Below are 19,869 nucleotides of genomic sequence, written 5' to 3' on the forward strand. Positions count from 1 at the left end.
AGTTCTGGTCGCCACACTACAGGAAGGATGTGATCGTTTTGGAGAGGGTGCAGAGGAGATTCACCAGGATGTTACCAGGGCTGGAGCGCTTCAGCTATGAAGAGAGACTGGGAAGATTGGGTTTGTTTTCCTTGGAGCAGAGGAGGCTGAGGGGGGACATGATTGAGGTGTACAAAATTATGAGGGGCACAGATAGGATGGATACTAAGGAGCTTTTTCCCTTCGTTGAGGGTTCTATAACAAGGGGACATAGATTCAAGGTAAAAGGCGGGAGGTTTAGAGGGGATTTGAGAAAGAACTTTTTCACCCAGAGGGTGGTTGGAGTCTGGAACTCACTGCCTGAAAGGGTTGTGGAGGCAGGAACCCTCACAACATTCAAGAAGCATTTGGATGAGCACTTGAAATGCCATAGCATACAAGGCTACGGACCAAATGCTGGAATATGGGATTGGAGTAGACAGGGCTTGATGGCCGGCGCGGACACGATGGGCCGAAGGGCCTCTATCCGTGCTGTATAACTCTATGACTCTATGAGATGGGGTCTGACCAAGGCTCTGTACAATTGAAGAATCACTTCCTCACATTTCCCTACATTACAACAGTTACTAGCCAAGTAATATAACCACAACACTACTGTACCCCAACATTCTCTTTATCCTCACCCCAGGTCTCCAAACTCCCAACCAATTACCAATTGATGTCTGCATGAAAGTAAAGATTTTAGAAAGAAAAGATTCAATCTTAAGGCAGCTCAACAATTTCTGTATTAATATCCATCCCACAGAACAATCAAAGTCAGGTGAGATCCATAACATGCAAGTAATCCTTCAGATTAAATTTGGGGAGCTGTCACTAATTACTGGCCAATGAAAAATTGAATTTCCCCTGCCACGATCGGGAGTTACAGTACCAACAGGCTGGGCTACAGAGAGACAACACCATTTTCCTATCTTTAATTTTCTCCCTTCCTCTCCCGAAGGGACCGACTCTTGTTGGAGTACAGTTCTACAGGCTTCAGTTGCCTTCTACTGCCTTGTCCGGGTGTCCATTCTTCACATGGAAACCTAGATAGTGAGTGTTGGCAAGCTATTTGACTGGGGAGGCATCGCAGTTGAGCCTGATCTTATCCTCACCTTATATTCAAACATAAATTGAGCCCATAGTCTTTCCAGCAGGGGGGTCGCTGGTTGGTGATCAAGAGCAGGAATCCTGGTTGATTCTTCCCCTCTCTTCCCTAGCTCACAGGCACACAGAGTCTAATTGTAGCACACCCCCCTACCGCCACCTTGGTTGAGATCAGTTAACTCTGCACGGAGCAGTGATCGAGCCTGGGCCCCTCTGCTTGGCTTAGTTCCACAACGAGCACCATATTTAGCAACTGAGCCGTCGAGCGAAAGAAAGGGAGGCATTTTAATTAGCTTTTACTGGACTAATCCTCCCCGTTCCTTTCTTCCACACTGGTGTAGCTTTTCAGCATAGTCTTTGGAAGACGGGGTGCTGTTACAATATACTGTATAAACAGAGCAGTTGTAATGTTTACCTTTCTGTTAGATCCAGACGCAGTTGGTGCCCGTGAGGCAGTGTAATAAGTTCCAGACCTGAGCTCACTCCCATCTGCTCCTTCATTTCTTCAGAGACGTTAAGTATCCTAGCAACCTGGGAAGTCCAAAAGTTCAAATTTATTATTTGCAGTCAGGAAATTGCTGTTTTATTAAATGGTTCATTTTCCATGTGTTGAGACTAAATTAAAACTAATTAAATTACTACTGAGAAACAGCCATTGTGACCATCCGCCATCAATAACCTTGGTTTTTTTATTCTTTTTTAATTTCACTGTCTTTGCACAGAATCGAAAAGTGATGGGAGGGTTTTTAAAAAACAAAAATTCCAGGTTGGCTTTGCCTGAGGCTCCAGGGGACAACAGTAGATCAAATGTAAAAACAGACAGGATCACAGGGAGCCTTACTACGTAAGGAAACCCCTGACATTCGGATTTCAATAACCCTTTGGCTGCTGCCTCTCAGTAATCAGTCTAAACATTCGTACTTGAAATGATTCACATGAATTTACTATCACTTGTTTGTAAAAATCAAAACCTAGCAATGGTTTGAATCAGAATAACATATCAATAATGAAAAGTTGGGCGTTACTGCACTAGTTACAGCTCACAAGCACTGGGCCTGTTATTATAAACCATGCCTCGGTACAGGATTCTTTGGGATTGAATTCTGTTGCACTGGCTGCGTGCAGCACACAAGCGCCAAGCCCGTTAGTATGTACCATGCCTTAACATTCACTGCTCAAGATTCTTTGATATTTGGTGCAGCCTCATCACCTCAACTAAAGAATGTCCTCAGGTTGTTCCAGAACACTTCACAGCCGATTTGAAATGCAGTCACTGTTGTTACGTTGGCAAATGCAGCAGCCAATTTGCACGCAGCAAGGTCCCACACACCAAATGAGATAAATGACCAGTTAAGATGTTTTGGTGGTATTGGTTGAAAGATGAATGGACACCAGGAGAACTCCCTGCTGTTCATCAAATACTATCCCCGGGATCTTTAGAGTCTACCTGAACAGGAAGATGGGGCCTTAACGTCTCTCATTAGAAAGACTGCACTCTGAAAACAAAGCACTCCCTCAGTACTGCATTGATTACCTGCAGAGCTACTGGAATGGGGCTGTGAACCCATAACCTCTTGCCTTAAAGGCAAGAATACTACCCACTGAGCCAAGCTGACGCTTGTACTATATAGGCACAAAATGATAAATACCCTTTCACTTCGCACTAAATTTGTGTCATTGATTGATGAGATATTATTCATTGTTAAGAGCTCACGTTAGTGAAATGTTACATTTAAAAATGTTATTCAATGGGTTCTCAAAGAAACCGTGTGCCCAACATAGTGTCAGCTAGTGTAGCTTGTAACCTGTAATAACTGACGTCCATACAGTATCATTTGACATTGTAGCCGTATTGGAACAATGGGTGGACTGATCCCTAGCACACAGACTGGACTTTTTGCAAAGTAACATCAGTTTCACATCCTGCACTGTGCTCCCAGTTATTGCTGTTAAATTCCTGCAGCATCAGTGGTTGGGGTCTGGATCACGTCAACTGCAATTACTTCAGTACCGATCAGCCATGATCTAATAGAATTGCGGAACAGGCTTAAGGATCTGAATGGCCTACTCCTGTTCCTAATTAGACGGTTCGGTTATATGGAAAATAAGCTGTTGGAAAGATATTCTTTAGAATATGTGCTATGATTTGAGAATGGAATTTGATTTGAGGTCAGTGCACAATAACTTAATGCAGTCATATCAATTCCTCTCTCTGCCATTTTAGCAGATGCATTAATCTGTTGATTTTAAATGGGTTGGCACCTCTATTAAAATAACATTAAGCATTTGTGCAATCACCATCATGAGTAATTACCAGGCTTTGATCTTCAAAGCTGTATTTAGAAGGGTGTTGTGTCAGTAGATAAAGGGTGGCACATAACATCATCCAAAGAGAGTGGGAGTGATTTTGATTTTGTGACAGTGTAAAATGGGTGATAGAGAGTCGGCAGCACGTTTTACATCTCTCCCGATTTGACTTGAATGGAAATTTTAAAAATCGTGAGAAGTGTAAAATGGGCTGTGAACTCACTGGTTTACGCCATTGCACAGAGTCAAAAATATCCCCAGTGAATCCGAATGCTAAGGTGCAAAGGGACATTCACCCTTCTTATGGGTGCAGTAGAGGTTTGTGCTGGTGACAGTTAGCGCAGTAGATGGAAATAGTAAATAAGCATTTGGTGTCATGTCAGAAGCATTGGCACCGACAATAACCTGCAATGGCTTCTCTTCCCGCTCCCACTCCGTCACCTCTGGAGTCCTCCAAGGTTCTATCCTTGGCCCCTTCCTATTTCTCATCTACATGCTGTCCCTCAGTAACATCATCCGAAAATATGACGTCAGGTTCCACATGTACACTGACGACACCCAGCACTACCTCACCACCACCTCCCTTGATCGCTCCACTATCTCTGATTTGTCACACTGCTTGTGCAACATCCAGTGCTGGATGAGTAGAAATTTCCTCCAACTAAATATTAGGAAGTTCGAAGCCATTTTCTTTGGTCCCCGCTACAAACTCTGTTCCATAGCCTCCGACTCCATCCCTCTCCCTGGACACTGTCTGAGGCTGAACTGGACTGTTCACAAACTTGGCCTCCTATTTGACAGAAATGAGCTTCCGACTACATGTCTAATCCATCACCAAGACCGCCTACTTCCACCTCCATAACGTTGCCCATTTCCGCCCCTGCCTCATCTGCTGCTGAAACCCTCATTCCGTGCCTATATTACCTCTAGACTCGACTATCCCAATGGTCTCCTGGCCGGCCTCCCATCTTCCACCCTCCATAAACTTGAGCTCTTCCAAAACTCTGTTGCCCATATCCCAACTCGCACCAACTCCTGTTCTCCCATCACCCCAGTGTTCGCTGACCTTCACTGGCTCCAGGTCCAGGAATGGCTCGATTTTAAAATTCTCATCCTTTTGTTTTCAAATCCTTCCATGGCCTCGCCTCTCCCTTTCTCTGTAACCTCCTCCAGCCCTACAACCCTCCAAGAGCTCTGCGCTCCTCCAATTCTTGCCTCTTGCGCATCCCCGATTTTAATCACTCCACCATTGGTGGCCGTGCCTTCAGCTGCCTAGGCCCTAAGCCCTGGAATTCCCTCCTGAAACCTCTCCGCCTCCCTCTTCTTCTTTAAGAAGCTCCTTAAAACCTACCTCTTTGACCAAGCTTTTGGTCACCTGTCCTAATATGGCCGGGGTAAATTGGAATCAAAGATTGGCAGGCAAAACTGTAATTGAACAGTGGGCGGTCATTAAAGAGGAGATGGTTCGGGCACAGTCTAGGTACATTCCCACGAGGGAGAAAGGTAGGGCAACTAAAGCCAGAGCTCCCTGGATGACAAGAGATAGAGAGTAAGGTGAAGCGGAAAAAAGGGCATATGACAGACGTCAGGCTGATAACACAAGTGAGAACCAGGCAGAATATAGAAAGTTCAGAGGGGAAGTGAAAAATGAAATAAGAGGGACAAAGTGAGAGAGCATGAGAATAGACTGGCAGCCAACATAAAAGGGAATCCAAAAGTCTTCTACAGGCTTATAAATAGTAAACGGGTAGTAAGAGGAGGAGTGGGGCTGATTAGGGACCAAAAGGAGATCTACTCATGGAGGCAGAGGGCATGGCCGAGGTACTAAATGAGTACTTTGCATCTGTCTTTACCAAGGAAGAAGATGTTGCCAGAATCTCAGAAAAGGAAGATATAGTTGAGATACTGGATGGGCTAAAAATTGATTTAAAAAAAGGTACTAGAAAGGCTAGCTGTACTTAAAGTAAATGAGTCACCCGGTCCGGATGGGATGCATCCTAGGTTGCTGAGGGAAGTAAGGGTGGAAATTGTGGAGGTACTGGCCATAATCTTCCAAACATCCTTAGATATGGGGGTGGTGCCAGAGGACTGGAGAATTGCAAATGTTTCACCCTTGTTCAAAAAAGGGTGTAAGGATAAACCCAGCAACTACAGGCCAGTCAGTTTAACCTCGGTGGTGGGGAAACTTTTAGAAATGATAATCCAGGACAGAATTAACAGTCACTTGGACAAGTGTGGATTGATTAGGGAAAGCCAGCACAGATTTGTTAAAGGCCAATCATGTTTAACTAACCTGATAGAGAGAGGGTAGATGAGGGCAATGCCGTTGATGTAGCGTACATGGACTTTCAAAAGGCGTTTGATAAAGTACCGCATGGTAGGCTTGTCATCAAGATTGCGGCCCATGGAATAAAGGGGGCAATAGTAACAAGGATACAGAATTGGCTAAGTGACAGTAAACAGAGAGTAGTGGTGAACGGTTGTTTTTTGGACTGGAGGGAGGTGTACAGTGGTGTTCCTCAGGGGTCGGTGCTGGGACCACTGCTTTTCTTGACATATATTAATGACTTGGACTTGGGTGTACAGGGCACAATTTCAAAAGTAAGGAAGTAACGATGAACCTTTATAAAACACTGGTTCGGCCACAACTGGAGTATTGTGTCCATATCTGGGCACCGCACTTTAGGAAAGATGTGAAGGTGCAGAAGTGATTCACTAGAATGATTCCAGGAATGACAGACTTTAGTTACATGGATAGACTGGAGAAGCTGGGGTTGTTCTCCTTGGAACAGAGACGGTTGCGAGGAGATTTGATAGAGGTATTCAAAATCATGAAGGGTCTAAACAGAGTAGATAGAGAGAAACTTCCCATTGGCAGAGGGGTCACGAACCAGAGGACATAGATTTAAGGTGATTGGCAAAAGAACCAAAGGTGACATGAGGAAAAACATTTTTACACAGCAATTGGTTAGGATCTGGAATGCACTGCCTGAGGGGGTGGTGGAGGCAGATTCAATCATGGCCTTCAAAAGGGAACTGGATAAGTACTTGAAAGTAAAAGATTTGCAGGGCTACGGGGATAGGGCGGGGGAGTGGGACTAGCTCTTGCATAGAGGGGGCGCAGACTCGATGGGCCGAATGGCCTCCTTCCGTGCTGTAACCTTTCTATTCTATGATATCTCCTTATGTGGCTCGGTGTCAAATTTTGTTTGATAATCGCTCCTGTGAAGCGCCTTGGGACGTTTTACTACATTAAAGGCGCCATATAAATGCAAGTTGTTGTTGATGGTGCGTAAAATGAGACTTGTACAAACAAGTGTAAAATCAGACCCATTATGTAAAATTTGCTCTCTAAATACACTAGCCTGAAATTTTCACCCTCCTTTGGGATAGGCGGAGGTGAAGGATTGACAGGGATTTGCTCCATTGTGACTTCACTGATTTTTCCCACCCATTGGATTTCCTGCTGATGACCATATATGGGCGGCCATATTTTTACAATATGCAAATGAGGGAAATATATCATCTGATGTATTTACCGTCATTTGAACCATAGCAATAATGGATGCAAGGAGTGCCCATTTGTCCCTAGCAGGCAGAGCAAAGGTCATTTAAGACTTTAAATGGCCTCAAGACCTGTCCAAGTTATTGACCGCCTCCACTTCAGGTGGACACATGCCCAAATCGTGCATATGACCTTATGGCTGGGAAATCAGCCAGGTTCTGGGGGTGTATCTTTGTGAGAGGCAGAAGACCACCGTGTTCCCCAGTTCCTCTAACATGTAAAATCTAAGCCACCATTTCCTGTTGTGCCTTAAGTGTAGAGTTCAGTGCAGGATTGCTCTGCTGGCTGTGTGGGTTATTGAATGTCCTCGTGTGGTACCAAGACCATACAGACAGAAAGAAAGCTGGCAGGTTCGACTGCTGGTCTGTGCCGAGTTTAGCTGATCTCACTAAGGATGACTGTGTGGGTGGAAGGGGGAAAAGAGAGAGAGGGGGAGGCGGATGTGTCAAATCTCTCACCCCCCGGACTGCCGACCAGTGTCGCTCCCACCCGATTCTCCTGTCTGAAAAATGTCCTGTGCCGTTTATACACCACTGAAAACAGCGAGGAAATTCACCCCATTAATAAACTGAAGTGTTTTCTTCATATTCTACAAAATGTCACCGATGAACATCAATGGTGTCTCTAATGTAATATTCTAGAGTCACACTAAGATTTCTGGGAGCAAAGCAATTAAAGTACAACTGGTCCTTCAGTTGCATTTAGTAACATTTACCATCAGCTGCATCACTTGTTACTCTGAAGGATGCACATTGTGGATGTGAGTACTTCACTAGAATGTCATGTCTGTCAAACACCCTGATCATCTGGAACTTGTTGAGGTTTAAGCAGCGTGGTTAACCCTTCCAGGAAATGTGTTCTCGTTTAATTCTACAAAAGGCACCTCATACTCTAACATTTTTATACATTGCGAAAGATATGTTCTGTGCTTTATGCCTTGTAGAGACTCAAACTACTGTACAAGATAATAGAAACAACACTTAAAGAACACCAGATACTTTAATGAAACTAACAGTTCGGCATCCTCCGAACAATCAGCACGCTCCCCAACCCTCGTTCCTCCATCACCCATCACTCTGCCCCTCCGACTCCTGCTATCATATTGGCCACAACCAAGGGGGCTGATGGTTTTGAAACACCATCAGTAAATTGCTCTTCAGTCGGTTGGTTTAACTTGATTGGTCTCAAATCAAAATGATGTACATGACATCTTCTCGTATCAGTCCAGGTGACCCTTTATTTGCCCTTCCTGATTCCCGGACAGTTGGATTTATTATTCCGAATACAAAGACTTGTAAAGTAGGATGGAATTATGCAACTTTGTAAATCTGTAGTTTGAATTGTTAATGCAAATTCTTACCTGGCAGTCCACTTTAAGGATATATTTGGCAATAGTTGTGGGGTCATTGTTGGAAAACAGTGCTTTGACCTGTCTGATTACCGAGGTATCCAAAGGCTTGTTGTCAGGGGGAAGCAATTTTGATTTGAAGTCATTGAGCTTAAAACAGGAGACGTTCTCAAAGACTGGTCTGAAAAAGATTGGGCCCGTCTCTTCTTCCTCATCTTCCACAGGAGAGACAATGAACTGGAACGGGCAGTCCTCCAAAATGCTGAGGGTAGATTTGGATCTTTGAAAGAAGATCTTTGGCACTTCTTCAGTTCTTAGTCTTTCTACAAAACTGTTAGATTGGGAGAAATACTGAGCTGTCTCTGGCCTGTCCACTGGGGGGTCATGTTGTAGTTCACAGTAGTAGTGACTCCTTTCTGGGGTACCAGCACACATCTCGCCGTACTTGTCTCGCTCAGTATCGTTCATTAATGAAGGCGCATGTGCCATTCTCAGAGATGGCACCTTGCTGGGCTTTGGGGGTGGTTTAGGGCAGAGTTGACTATCAGACCCTCTCAGTGCTTCTCCAGCTTGCGTTTCCAAAGTGGGCCGTCGGACAAATGTTGGACTGAGAGCCGGCTCACTGCCTGTTCGAAACACTGGGGACTTGACGCGTGTAATTCCTTCCATTTCCTTTCGATGCTGTTGCTGAAGCTGGTGCTGGTGCTGTTGCGGAGGCCTCAATCCTGAGAGTAAACAAGAGAGGAGTAAGCCATAGTCGGTGTCAGTCGTGGCTCAGTTGGTAGCACTCTCGCCTCTGAGTCAGGAGTTTGTGGGTTTGAGCCCCACTCCAGAGACGTGAGCACTAAATCTAGGCTGACACTCCAGTGCAGTACTGAGGGAGTGCTGCACTGTCAGAGGTGCCGTCTTTTGAACGAGACATTAAACCGTGGCCCCGTCTGCCCTCTAAGGTGGACATAAAAGATCCCATGGCACTGTTTCGAAAAGCATGGGAGTTATCCCCAGCAACTTGGTCAATATTTATCCCTCAACCAACATCACGAAAAAAATCAGATGATCTGATCATTATCACATTGCTGTTTGTGGGATCTTGCTGTGCACAAATTGGCTGCTACGTTTCCTACATTAAAACACTAACTACGCTTCAAAAGTACTTAATTGGCTGTAAAGCGCTTTGGGATGTCCTGAGGTCGTGAAAGGCGCTATATAAATGCAAGTTCTTTCTTCTATAGGAAAATACAGCCAAATAACTGGCTGGCTTATTGTATTAAGTACCTTCGGTTTCTGTTATTAATGGACAAGACTCACGTGTTACAGCGACTATAATCTGAAAATCCATTAGCCCCAGTATAGCAGTACAGGAAGGTTAGCTTTAAACAGGGGAAGTAAAGGGATCAAATAATAAAACACCAATTCTTTGCTGATTATATTCGGTACAGTGTTCAAGTATAAGCAGCAAACTCCTCAGGTCATGAACATATAGGTCAACACCAACTATTGGACACTGGAATGAATTTAGTAAATGTTACATAGTGAATTTTAAGCACAGAAAGACGACGTTGAGGTCTTTCTATTGTAAAGTCTTTGAAGAATTATGCACACCTTCAGTGATGCTGCTGTCTAAAACTGCGACTAATTCAAAACTCACCCAAAGGAAGGTAACTTTCGGACTGATGGGATTTCAAGGGCTGCCGTCTATCCTGCACGTAGTCGAGGCTCGCAGGCTGGCTCCCACTCTTGTCTTTATTCCTGTGGTAACAGAGAAAAGAAAGCTTTTCAAAATCTGTTTATCTGCTGCCTTATGGTACTTTAAAACTTTGAAGCAGTGCAAAACTTCCCAAGTGCATCGAAACTCAAGTACTTTTCAACAGGAGCCTTCTTTTGCTCACACCTCAAGCAGTGGTACAGTACTGAGTACAGGCAGCTGAAGACAAAAGGGGCTGTTAAGCTGCCTATAAAAACATAAATGTACTGAATCCCCATGATATAGCTGAAGGAATTCAGCATAAGGGTGTAAAACAAACACGGTTATGGAAAAACATCAACTTAACCTGCTGTACAACGTTTGAAACAGCTACAAAGACATTAAAACCCCCACCCCCCCCAACAAGGTCAAAGATGGGAAGATGACGTCACTTTAAATGCTACAAGAATATAAACCTTTTTAAGGACAAAGGTCACACAGATATGTTAGAAGCTGGAAAAACTCAGAATCAATAATTAACGAGGAAAAGTTTCATTTTAACCGGATTGCGGAGAGCAATTAATTGGATAGCTCTGTCAAAGAGCCAGCACAGTCACGATGGGCTGAATGGCTTCCTTCTACGCTGTATCGTTCTATGATACTACTATGAAATGACCGTTACTCTTCCCCAACTGTTCTATTGTTATTAGCAAAAATAATGTTATAACATAAAATGTATTAATACTTTGGGTTTAAGTTCAATTGAGTTATGTAAGAGTTTCTTGTACAAAGATGAATTAATATCAAGGAGTTAAAAAAGTGTGTGTAGAGTCCTGGCAATGAATCCTTTAGATCAAAGTAACATACACTATTCCAGCAAGATACTGAAAAGACAGCAGGGTATCCAATTCCACTTAAACTTCATCCGTCTTAATTTTTATTGCACTTCTTAATGGTGTTTGAAATGCAGTTGGAGGCAAGGGTGGCAGAGTTAGGGTCCTAGGTGGACAACGTTTGATGGTCAAAAGAAGGGTTTTGATAGAGTAAATAAGGAGAAACCGTTTTCAGTGGCAGAAGGGTTAGTAATCAGAGGACACAGATCGGCAAAAGAGCCAGAGGTGACATGAGGAAACATTTTTTATGCCGCGAATAGCTAAGATCTGGAATGCGCTGCCTGAAAGGGTGGTGGAAGCAGATTCAATAGTAACTTTCAAAAGGAAATTGGATAAATACTTGAAGGGAAAAAAAATTACAGGGCTATGGGGAAAGATCAGGGGAACGGGATTAATCGGATAGCTCTGTCAAAGAGCCGGCACAGACACGATGGGCTGAACGGCCTCCTTCTATGTTGTATCATTCTTTGATACTAGGAAATGACCTTCCAACTGTTCTATTGTTCTTAGCAAAATTAATACTTTATAATATAAAATGTATTAATACTTTGGGTTTAAGTTCAATCTTTCCTGCCCCAGAGGATTTAAGACAGAATCAGAGAAGCACTTGAAAAAAAATATTAAAGGGTGCAGGGAAAGAGCGGGGAAATGGGACTAGAGTGGACAGCCCCACTACTGGTGGTCCAAGCACAGGACTGAATTGCTTCGTGCTGTGCTGAGATTTGTAGGGTTCTCGGCTCACAATTGGAAGGCTGGAAACGTCTGAACGGATGGAGGCTCATTGACAAAATCCATTTAAACCACTGGAGCTCATAATAGTGTGTGTGTGTGTGTGTGTGTGTGTGTGTGTGTGTGTGTGTGTGTGTATATACACACACACACACACACAAACAGCCCACCCTCCCTCTCACCAGTCATGACCCTCAGCAAGCCTACTGCTGCTTGTGTCTATGTACTTGAATTCACAACCCACCCACTCTGGGATGTTGCAGGAGCTGGAATTAAAAAGGAGGGAGGGGCAGGGAGCAAGGAGGGGGGGGAAAGAGAGTATGCATGTGTGTTTGTTTAAACTTCACTTCACAAAACCAATCGCAACAAATTCAAACAGGAAACCAGTCAAACATCTAACCGTTAAAAGTCAAGGCGTATTCTTTAAATAGAAAAGGTTGTTCAGTGGTTGCGTTTTAAAAAAAAATAAGTGCACAGGGTTATTTCATGCTGGGTCTGTAAGAGCAGCCCTTGGGCCAATCACCGTTCAGGGAACTGTGGCCCTGAACGAAGCCTCGAAAGCAACTGAGAGATTTCTGCACCGTTATATGATTCAGTACAGTTTCATTTTCAGAAAACACTGTTAAACGGAAAGGCATCCATAACTTAAACCTTAATCTGTTGCAGGGAATGAATTATTTCCTTCCTACCTCAAAAGGTTTCCTGCTGCCAGAATCCGCTCCTGACAGGGCCCATTTGACATGTTCAAGCTCAGTCGTTTTGCTGCGTCCAATTTCCCGTCTGGAGTGTAGCAGAACTGCTGCCTGGCAGGAGCAGCTGTCCCATATTTTTCCTCCATGCACCTCAGCGGAAGGGTCCGATTTATTGGCTGGAAAATGATGGCTCCGACCTGCTCGAAGACCGGTTTGCGATTCCCCACGTAGCACCGCACTAACGCGGGGATGCTGTCAAAGCTCTCCCGCTCAAACTGGTACTGCAAGCGGGAGTAGCCTTCGTTCAGTCTGACAATCACTTTGTTGATTTTGAAATGGTGAGGAGTATTTTTCCACTGGCAGGTCAAGACATAGTTTCCAGGGCTGGAGAGAGAGTCGCGGATGAGGAAGTCTCCATCTCTCTGAATTAGGGTCTCTGCCACCTACAAACAAAAATACTGTCGGTGGTGACTCAAGAGTGGGTTTAATGACATTTATTAACAGGGCCACCACACATTCTTATCACATCCTCTTCCATCACAGCAGCTCACAACGTATCCAGGTTTTCAAGAACCTGGTAGTTATTTGGATGTTTCACATACAGTCGTAAACAAAACCAATGGAACATAGGGACAGGAGTAGGCCCTGGAGCCTGCTCTGCCATTCATTTAGATCATGGCTGATCTGTACCGAGGAACATAGGAACAGGAGTAGGCCATTCAGCCCCTTGTGCCTGCTCCGCCATTTAATAAGATCATGGCTGATCTGTACCTCAACTCCATTTCCCCGACTTTGGCCCATATCCCTTACCTAACAAAAATCTATCGATCTCAAGTCGTGAAAGCTCCAATTTTCCCAGCATTCGCAGCCTTCTGGGGGAAGAGAGGTCCAGATTTCTACTACCCTTTGTGTGAAAAAGTACTTCCTGATTTCACTCCTAAATGCCTAGCTCTAATTTTAATTTTATGTCCCCTCGTTTCGGATTCCCCTACCAGAGGAAATAGTTTCTCCGCATCCTTTCTACCCTATTGAATCCTTTTAACATTTTAAATACCTCAATCAGATCACTCCTTAATCTGCTATACTCAAGGGAACACCAACCAAGTTTATGCAACCTGTCCTCATAATTTAACCCTTTTAGTCCCGGTATCATTCTGGTGAATTTGCACTGCACCCCCTCCAAGGCCAATATATCCTTCCTGAGGTGTGATGCCCAGAATTGAACACAGTACTCCAGATGGAGTAACCACATATGTATATTTTTCAAGTGTTCTGCAAATGCGCAAAATGGACGCACTCATCTGCTCGCGTGTTTTCTATTTCAAAATTACCAGGCAACCACCCGTAAACACAATCTTCATTTGCATGTTTCAACGGTGGAGCTGGATTCCCAAACGTAGGACTGAATGGCCTGGCTCTAATTTTAAGATTATGTCCCCTCATTCTGGACTCCCCCACCCCCACCCCCAGAGGAAATAGTTTCTCCGTATCTTATCGAATGCTTTTAACATTTTAAACATGTCTATCGGGTCATCCCTCAATCCACTATACTCGAGGGAACACAAGCCACAAGCTGGCTTTCAGCACCTTGGGACGTTTTACTACGTTAAAGGCGCTATACTAATGCAAGGTGTTGATGTTGTTGCTGCCTCTAACTGGACAGGGTTCACCATCATCCCAGCCGAGATATCTCATCTCAGCACTGGCTCAGAACCAATCCTGGGCCCTCTTTGCTCAGTACAGGTCGGAGACAGAGGGGGTGAAATCAGTCTCGGGCGGTAGCACTAAACCAGGCGTAATCACATCGACCGCCTGTTATACTCCCCGTTTGATATTCAGTCCTATTGAAGTCAATGGAACAGAGTGTCGGCTGGGGATGTGAGGGGCGGCTGATTTGATACTGCCCGTTTTGCGTTACTGGCGACGACCAATTTCAACCCCAGAGACTTCACCTCCGAGCTGTCGGGTAGGCTTCTAATTGGACACTTCAAAGATAAAAAGTAATTTTGGGTAGATTTGTTTAATGTGATCATGTTTTTCCATTTATAAACCAGAACAACAGCGTCGTGAAACTGGGGCTCTGGAGAAAATGACCTCATCGCTTATATTGAAATAATCAGCGTTAAGTGATACTATAAAGTCTAGACTGACTCAAAACCATATGGGAATTCCCGAGGAGTCTTGTATAGGAAACATGGCTCTACCTCTTCTCATTTCTGTGCTTATTTCTAGCAGGACTATGCGAAGTATTCAAGTGAAGCGAACAATCACAGGTCGACAGAAAGTAAACAATACGCGACAGATCAAAACGAGTGATGTTCAGCAGCGTACCTGCCTGGGAATATGGCCGTGGTACCAGGCGTGACTTCGCAGGTCTTCGCTGTTTAACTTCAGCTCTTCCTCCAGCTCCTTTCTCAGTTTCTCAGGAGATGAATCCATTATGTACCTTTCCTTCGAGAACTAAAAACAGAAAACATTAAAGAGTCGGTCAGAATCCCTCCGCCTAATTCTCTGTCCATTACCTGCAGGTAGAGGTTCCACACTCCAATCGGATTTTCTCATCAAGCCCGTATGGGTTCCAAAAACTCGTCTGGCCGTGATTCCCATTTTCCAGCTGGTGCTTTACCCATCCTTTTTAATCTCAAATCAATAGCCGCAGGAGATTGCACTGGGTCACACTGTTAATGATTACCAGTTGGAAATACCCTAGCTTCAATCGGGCTAATGCTGCTAGATCAGGCACTAACTGTTCCATGTACTGTTCTCTTAGGGGATGGCATCTGCTCCTGAGTTGCTAATGATGCTTTTATTTGCACTTTACTGACTCAATTATATTTAGTTACAAAAAAATTAATTTCCGTCACTATGTATTTTGGGTGCTATTATATGCTCTGTTCACCGCTCTCAAAAATCTGTTTTGATGCCATAAGGATATCTTTACCCAGGAGCAACTTTACATGATTCTGACAGTTGCTTAGAGATGTGACAAAATGGACACATATCTATCCTCTCTCTTCTTTACCCAGCAGAACTCAAAGGGATGGTTCACTTCCAATGGGCACTGTTCTGGTTATACTTCTTTACAAAGGTAAGAAGCAGAAAATGGACAAGGGGAACAAAAAGGCACATTGAATCCCTTAAGGTAACTTCCAGTGAGTGTGCGCGTATATATATGTGTGCATGTGAATGTGTGCGTGTGTATATATATATATGTGTGCATGTGAATGTGTGCGTGTGTATGTGTGTGTGCATGTGAATGTGTGCGTGTGTATATATATGTGTGCATGTGAATGTGTGCGTGTGTATATATATATGTGTGCATGTGAATGTGTGCGTGTGTATATATATATGTGTGCATGTGAATGTGTGCGTGTGTATATATATATGTGTGCATGTGAATGTGTGCGTGTGTATATATATGTGTGTGCATGTGAATGTGTGCGTGTGTATATATATATATGTGTGCATGTGAATGTGTGCGTGGCCTAGTTTGATATTGAGCATTATAAACAGATTCTGATTCCTGATGCAACTTCCTAGCCATTACTGTCAATTTAATGAGCTGAAAATTCATTTATGTGTATTGATTAGTTCAACACAACACCAGAGTGGACCCAATGTTTGGCTTGTTATCGCTGTCTGGTTTATTTGTCACTCCATCTCTGTTTTTATACAAATAACAGGATGTTTCCATGAGTTGTCTCACCTCTTGTGACTGGCTAGGTCTCCTGCTGGTGGTAAAATCAATGTGCAGCTGCAGGTTATTAACAAAATACCAGCAGGAATAAACTAAAATTTCCATTCCCGGTATTTTCAGTGTTTTTCTGCTTATGGAGATAACTTTGTGGTACCCCTGCATCTTCGGTCTGACCCTGTGTTTTCCAGATTTTACACTCAGCTCCCTGCAGCTTCATCGGTTTAAAATGACCGTGCCCCCACCGGTCTGTGGATTTCTCCCCCACGACACTCCACCTAACAGTCAGTCAATGCGCTTCGAAATTATTCATTCTATGTGATATGCTTTGAGGCTTTTCCGATAGATGTGATAAGGCTCGATACTTCTCTTCTGACAAAGGGTAGCCTGTAGTGGAGTCGCAAACATTGGCCCCGAAATTCTATGGGGGTTCTGTCCGTCTCCCAGCGTAACTCTGGCGGAAGATTCGAGGAGCCCCTAAGGGAAACAGCGTAGGCAGCAGTTTTTAAACCTGGGGGTTCCGCTGGCCTCCTGAAGAAGCTACGGCGGAAGATCAGGAGAGCCCCTGTGGAATTTCCAGGCCCAATGCCTATTTCACATTATCCCCTTCCTTCCTCGGGGGAGTGTCCGGTCATAGGGAGGATTTCTGTCTAACTGATGAAACCACCTCTCACTGAGCCAGGCAGCAGGTTTGACAACTCTCCCAATTGCACGAGAGTCTCCCGGAATGGGGCATGGATCTCCCGGAATGGGGCATGGATCTCCCGGAATGGGGCATGGATCTCCCGGAATGGGGCATGGATCTCCCGGAATGGGGCATGGATCTCCCGGAATGGTGCATGGATCTCCCGGAATGGGGCATGGATCTCCCGGAATGGGGCATGGATCTCCCGGAATGGGGCATGGATCTCCCGGAATGGGGCATGGATCTCCCGGAATGGGGCATGGATCTCCCGGAATGGGGCATGGATCTCCCGGAATGGGGCATGGATCTCCCGGAATGGGGCATGGATCTCCCGGGGGCTGCTGCTGTCTCGTGATCAAACCTGCAGGAATTCTTTCAACAAGACCTGGCAACCCTACCAGGCCGGCCTAAGTGACAGGTAGCCCCGGAGCTCAAGCTCCCTGCTGTCTGGTTACAAGGCCCCTGGTTATTAGGCTCCCTGGAGGCCTAACTCAAAACATGTAAATTATTTTAAAATGACAACGGAATGCTCCACTAACGGCTCAGTGGGTTAATACACCGTGAGGTGTGCACTGACTTCTACTGAGAACAGAAGGTAAGAAAAATATCCCAGCAATGATGCGCCTCGTTTTGATCAGTATGATTACTTTGTTTAATTACAAGATAGAATCATAGAATGATACAGCACTGGAGGGGGCCATTCGGCCCATCGTGCCTGCTCTTTGAAAGAGCTTTGTTTCCTTTTCTCTCATAGAAGAAATAGAAATGAGAGTTGAATTGATGTAACAGAAAGTCATCCTGAAGCCGTACTCGTACACTGACCTGACTCTCCAATGCAATGGAATGAATTAAACTCCAAGGAGGAGATGCTGCACTGTGGCGCCCTCCAGTGGTGGTACTCACACATGATCTGTCCCGATGTGGAGATGCCGGTGATGGACTGGGGTTGACAATTGTAAACAATTTTACAACACCAAGTTATAGTCCAGCAATTTTATTTTAAATTCACAACAAGGAGGAAGGAGGAAGCCTCCGAAAGCTTGTGAATTTAAAATAAAATTGCTGGACTATAACTTGGTGTTGTAAAATTATTTACAATGATATGTCCCAGTAGAAAGCAGTGGGAACACATTCACCACACGGAAGGCAGCCCACTACCACCTTCTCAAGGGCAACTACGGATTGGGCAATAAAATGCCGGCCATGCCAGAAAGCCATGCCCGTATCCCGAGAATAAAAGAAAAATGATTTACAGATTTAATGCCACAGCTTCTTATCATCTTCAAGCTAAGTAATTGAAATTAGGAATGGAATTTTGACATCAGCCTGTTGAGTGATTCCCGCCTCCTTCAATACAGTTTAAAAAAATATTTAGTTTATAAGCTCCCTCTACTCTTTTCTGGTAGTCTCAGGCTGTGTCCCTAAGAGCACAGGTGGGCAGCCTGCTCACAGGCCTCCAGTGCCACTCTGAACCGGCTGCCAGGCGGTGGGTGCATGAGATGTCGGCGGGCGAGAGCTCCTCACTCAAGCTGTGATCAGGAGGTCAGTTGAATTAATCCCACATCCCACTCCTGCTGTGCCAGTCGATGTTTGTGCCTCATTGTGCAAGACCACAGTGCTGTTTATTGGTCAGATACGAATCATTTACAATGGGAGTGATGGACACAAATTACATCCAGTGGGGTCCATCAGTTAAGAGAAGATCCAAGCTGGAGTCGAATCATTTACAAATACAGGCTCTTAGTTTGAAGTTACTTAATTTGAATTATTTTGTGAACTTGAATTGAAATTTTGTTACTAAAAAAGAACACCTCCTAGGCACAACATAGGAACGTAGGAACAGGAGTAGGCCATTCAGCCCCTCGTGCCTGCTCCGCCATTTGATAAGATCATGGCTGATCTGTGATCTAACTCCATATACCCGCCTTTGGCCCATATCCCTTAATACCTTTGATTGCCAAAAAGCTATCTATCTCAGATTTAAATTTAGCAATTGAGCTAGTATCAATTGCCGTTTGCAGAAGAGAGTTCCAAACTTCTACCACCCTTTGTGTGTAGAAATGTTTTCTAATCTCACCCTTGAAAGGTCTGGCTCTAATTTTTAGACTGTGCCCCCTACTCCTAAAATCCCCAACCAGCGGAAATAGTTTCTCTCTATCCACCCTATCTGTTCCCCATAATATCTTATAAACTTCGATCAGATCACCCCTTTAACCGTCGAAACTCCAGAGAATACAACCCCAATTTGTGTAATCTCTCCTCGTAACTTAACCCTTGAAGTCCTGGTATCATTCTAGTAAACCTACGCTGCACTCCCTCCAAGGCCAATATGTCCTTCCGAAGGTGCGGTGCCCAGAACTGCTCACAGTACTCCAGGTGCGGTCTAACCAGGGTTTTGTATAGCTGCAGCATAACTTCTGCCCCCTTGTACTCTAGTCCTCTAGATAAAAAGGCCAGCATTCCATTAGCCTTATTGATTATTTTCTGCACCTGTTCATGACACTTCAATGATCTATGTACCTGAACCCTAAGTCCCTTTGGACATCCACTGTTTTTAACTTTTTACCATTTAGAAAGTACCCTGTTCTATCCTTTTTTGATCCAAAGTGGATGACCTCACATTTGTCTACATTGAATTCCATTTGCCACAGTTTTGCCCATTCACCTAATCTATCAATATCCCTTTGTAATTTTATGTTTTCATCTACACTGCTTACAATGCCACCAATCTTTGTGTCATCGGCACACTTAGATATGAGATTTTCTATGCCTTCATCTAAGTCGTTAATAAATATTGTGAATAATTGAGGTCCCAAGACAGATCCCTGCGGGACTCCACTAATCACATCCTGCCAATGTGAGTACCTACCCGTTATCCCTACTCTCTGTCGCCTTTCGCTCAGCCAACTTCCTAACCAAGTCCGTACTTTTCCCTCGATTCCATGGGGTTCTATTCCTGTGTTGCTTTGTTGAAATTATTTCATTTGAACTACTGGATAATTTGATTTTTTTTGAGTTATTAATGACTTTGAATTAACAGGAGTAGACTGCTGTCAATTGAAGGAGAGTTCACCAGTCTAATGGCGATGCCATCTTAATGGGGTTCCACTGAGGTCCACCACAAACACCACATTACATTCATTTCAC

General features: G+C 44.3%; 1 protein-coding gene across 2 annotated transcripts in view; it reads right to left on the minus strand.

The window, feature by feature from the left end:
- Positions 1-19,869, minus strand: part of bcar3 (BCAR3 adaptor protein, NSP family member) — a 158,847-nt gene that overhangs the window by 10,480 nt on the left and 128,498 nt on the right. For both annotated transcript variants that reach the window (XM_067989945.1, XM_067989946.1), the window contains 5 exons: positions 14,675-14,803; positions 12,341-12,786; positions 9,994-10,094; positions 8,358-9,070; positions 1,541-1,656 (listed from right to left, as the gene is read on the minus strand). In XM_067989945.1, the coding sequence (XP_067846046.1) occupies positions 1,541-1,656; positions 8,358-9,070; positions 9,994-10,094; positions 12,341-12,786; positions 14,675-14,803 (1,505 nt within the window). The remainder of the gene's footprint in view (positions 1-1,540; positions 1,657-8,357; positions 9,071-9,993; positions 10,095-12,340; positions 12,787-14,674; positions 14,804-19,869) is intronic.

Source organism: Heptranchias perlo, chromosome 9 (assembly GCF_035084215.1).
Source record: "Heptranchias perlo isolate sHepPer1 chromosome 9, sHepPer1.hap1, whole genome shotgun sequence".
Lineage (NCBI taxonomy): Eukaryota > Metazoa > Chordata > Chondrichthyes > Hexanchiformes > Hexanchidae > Heptranchias > Heptranchias perlo.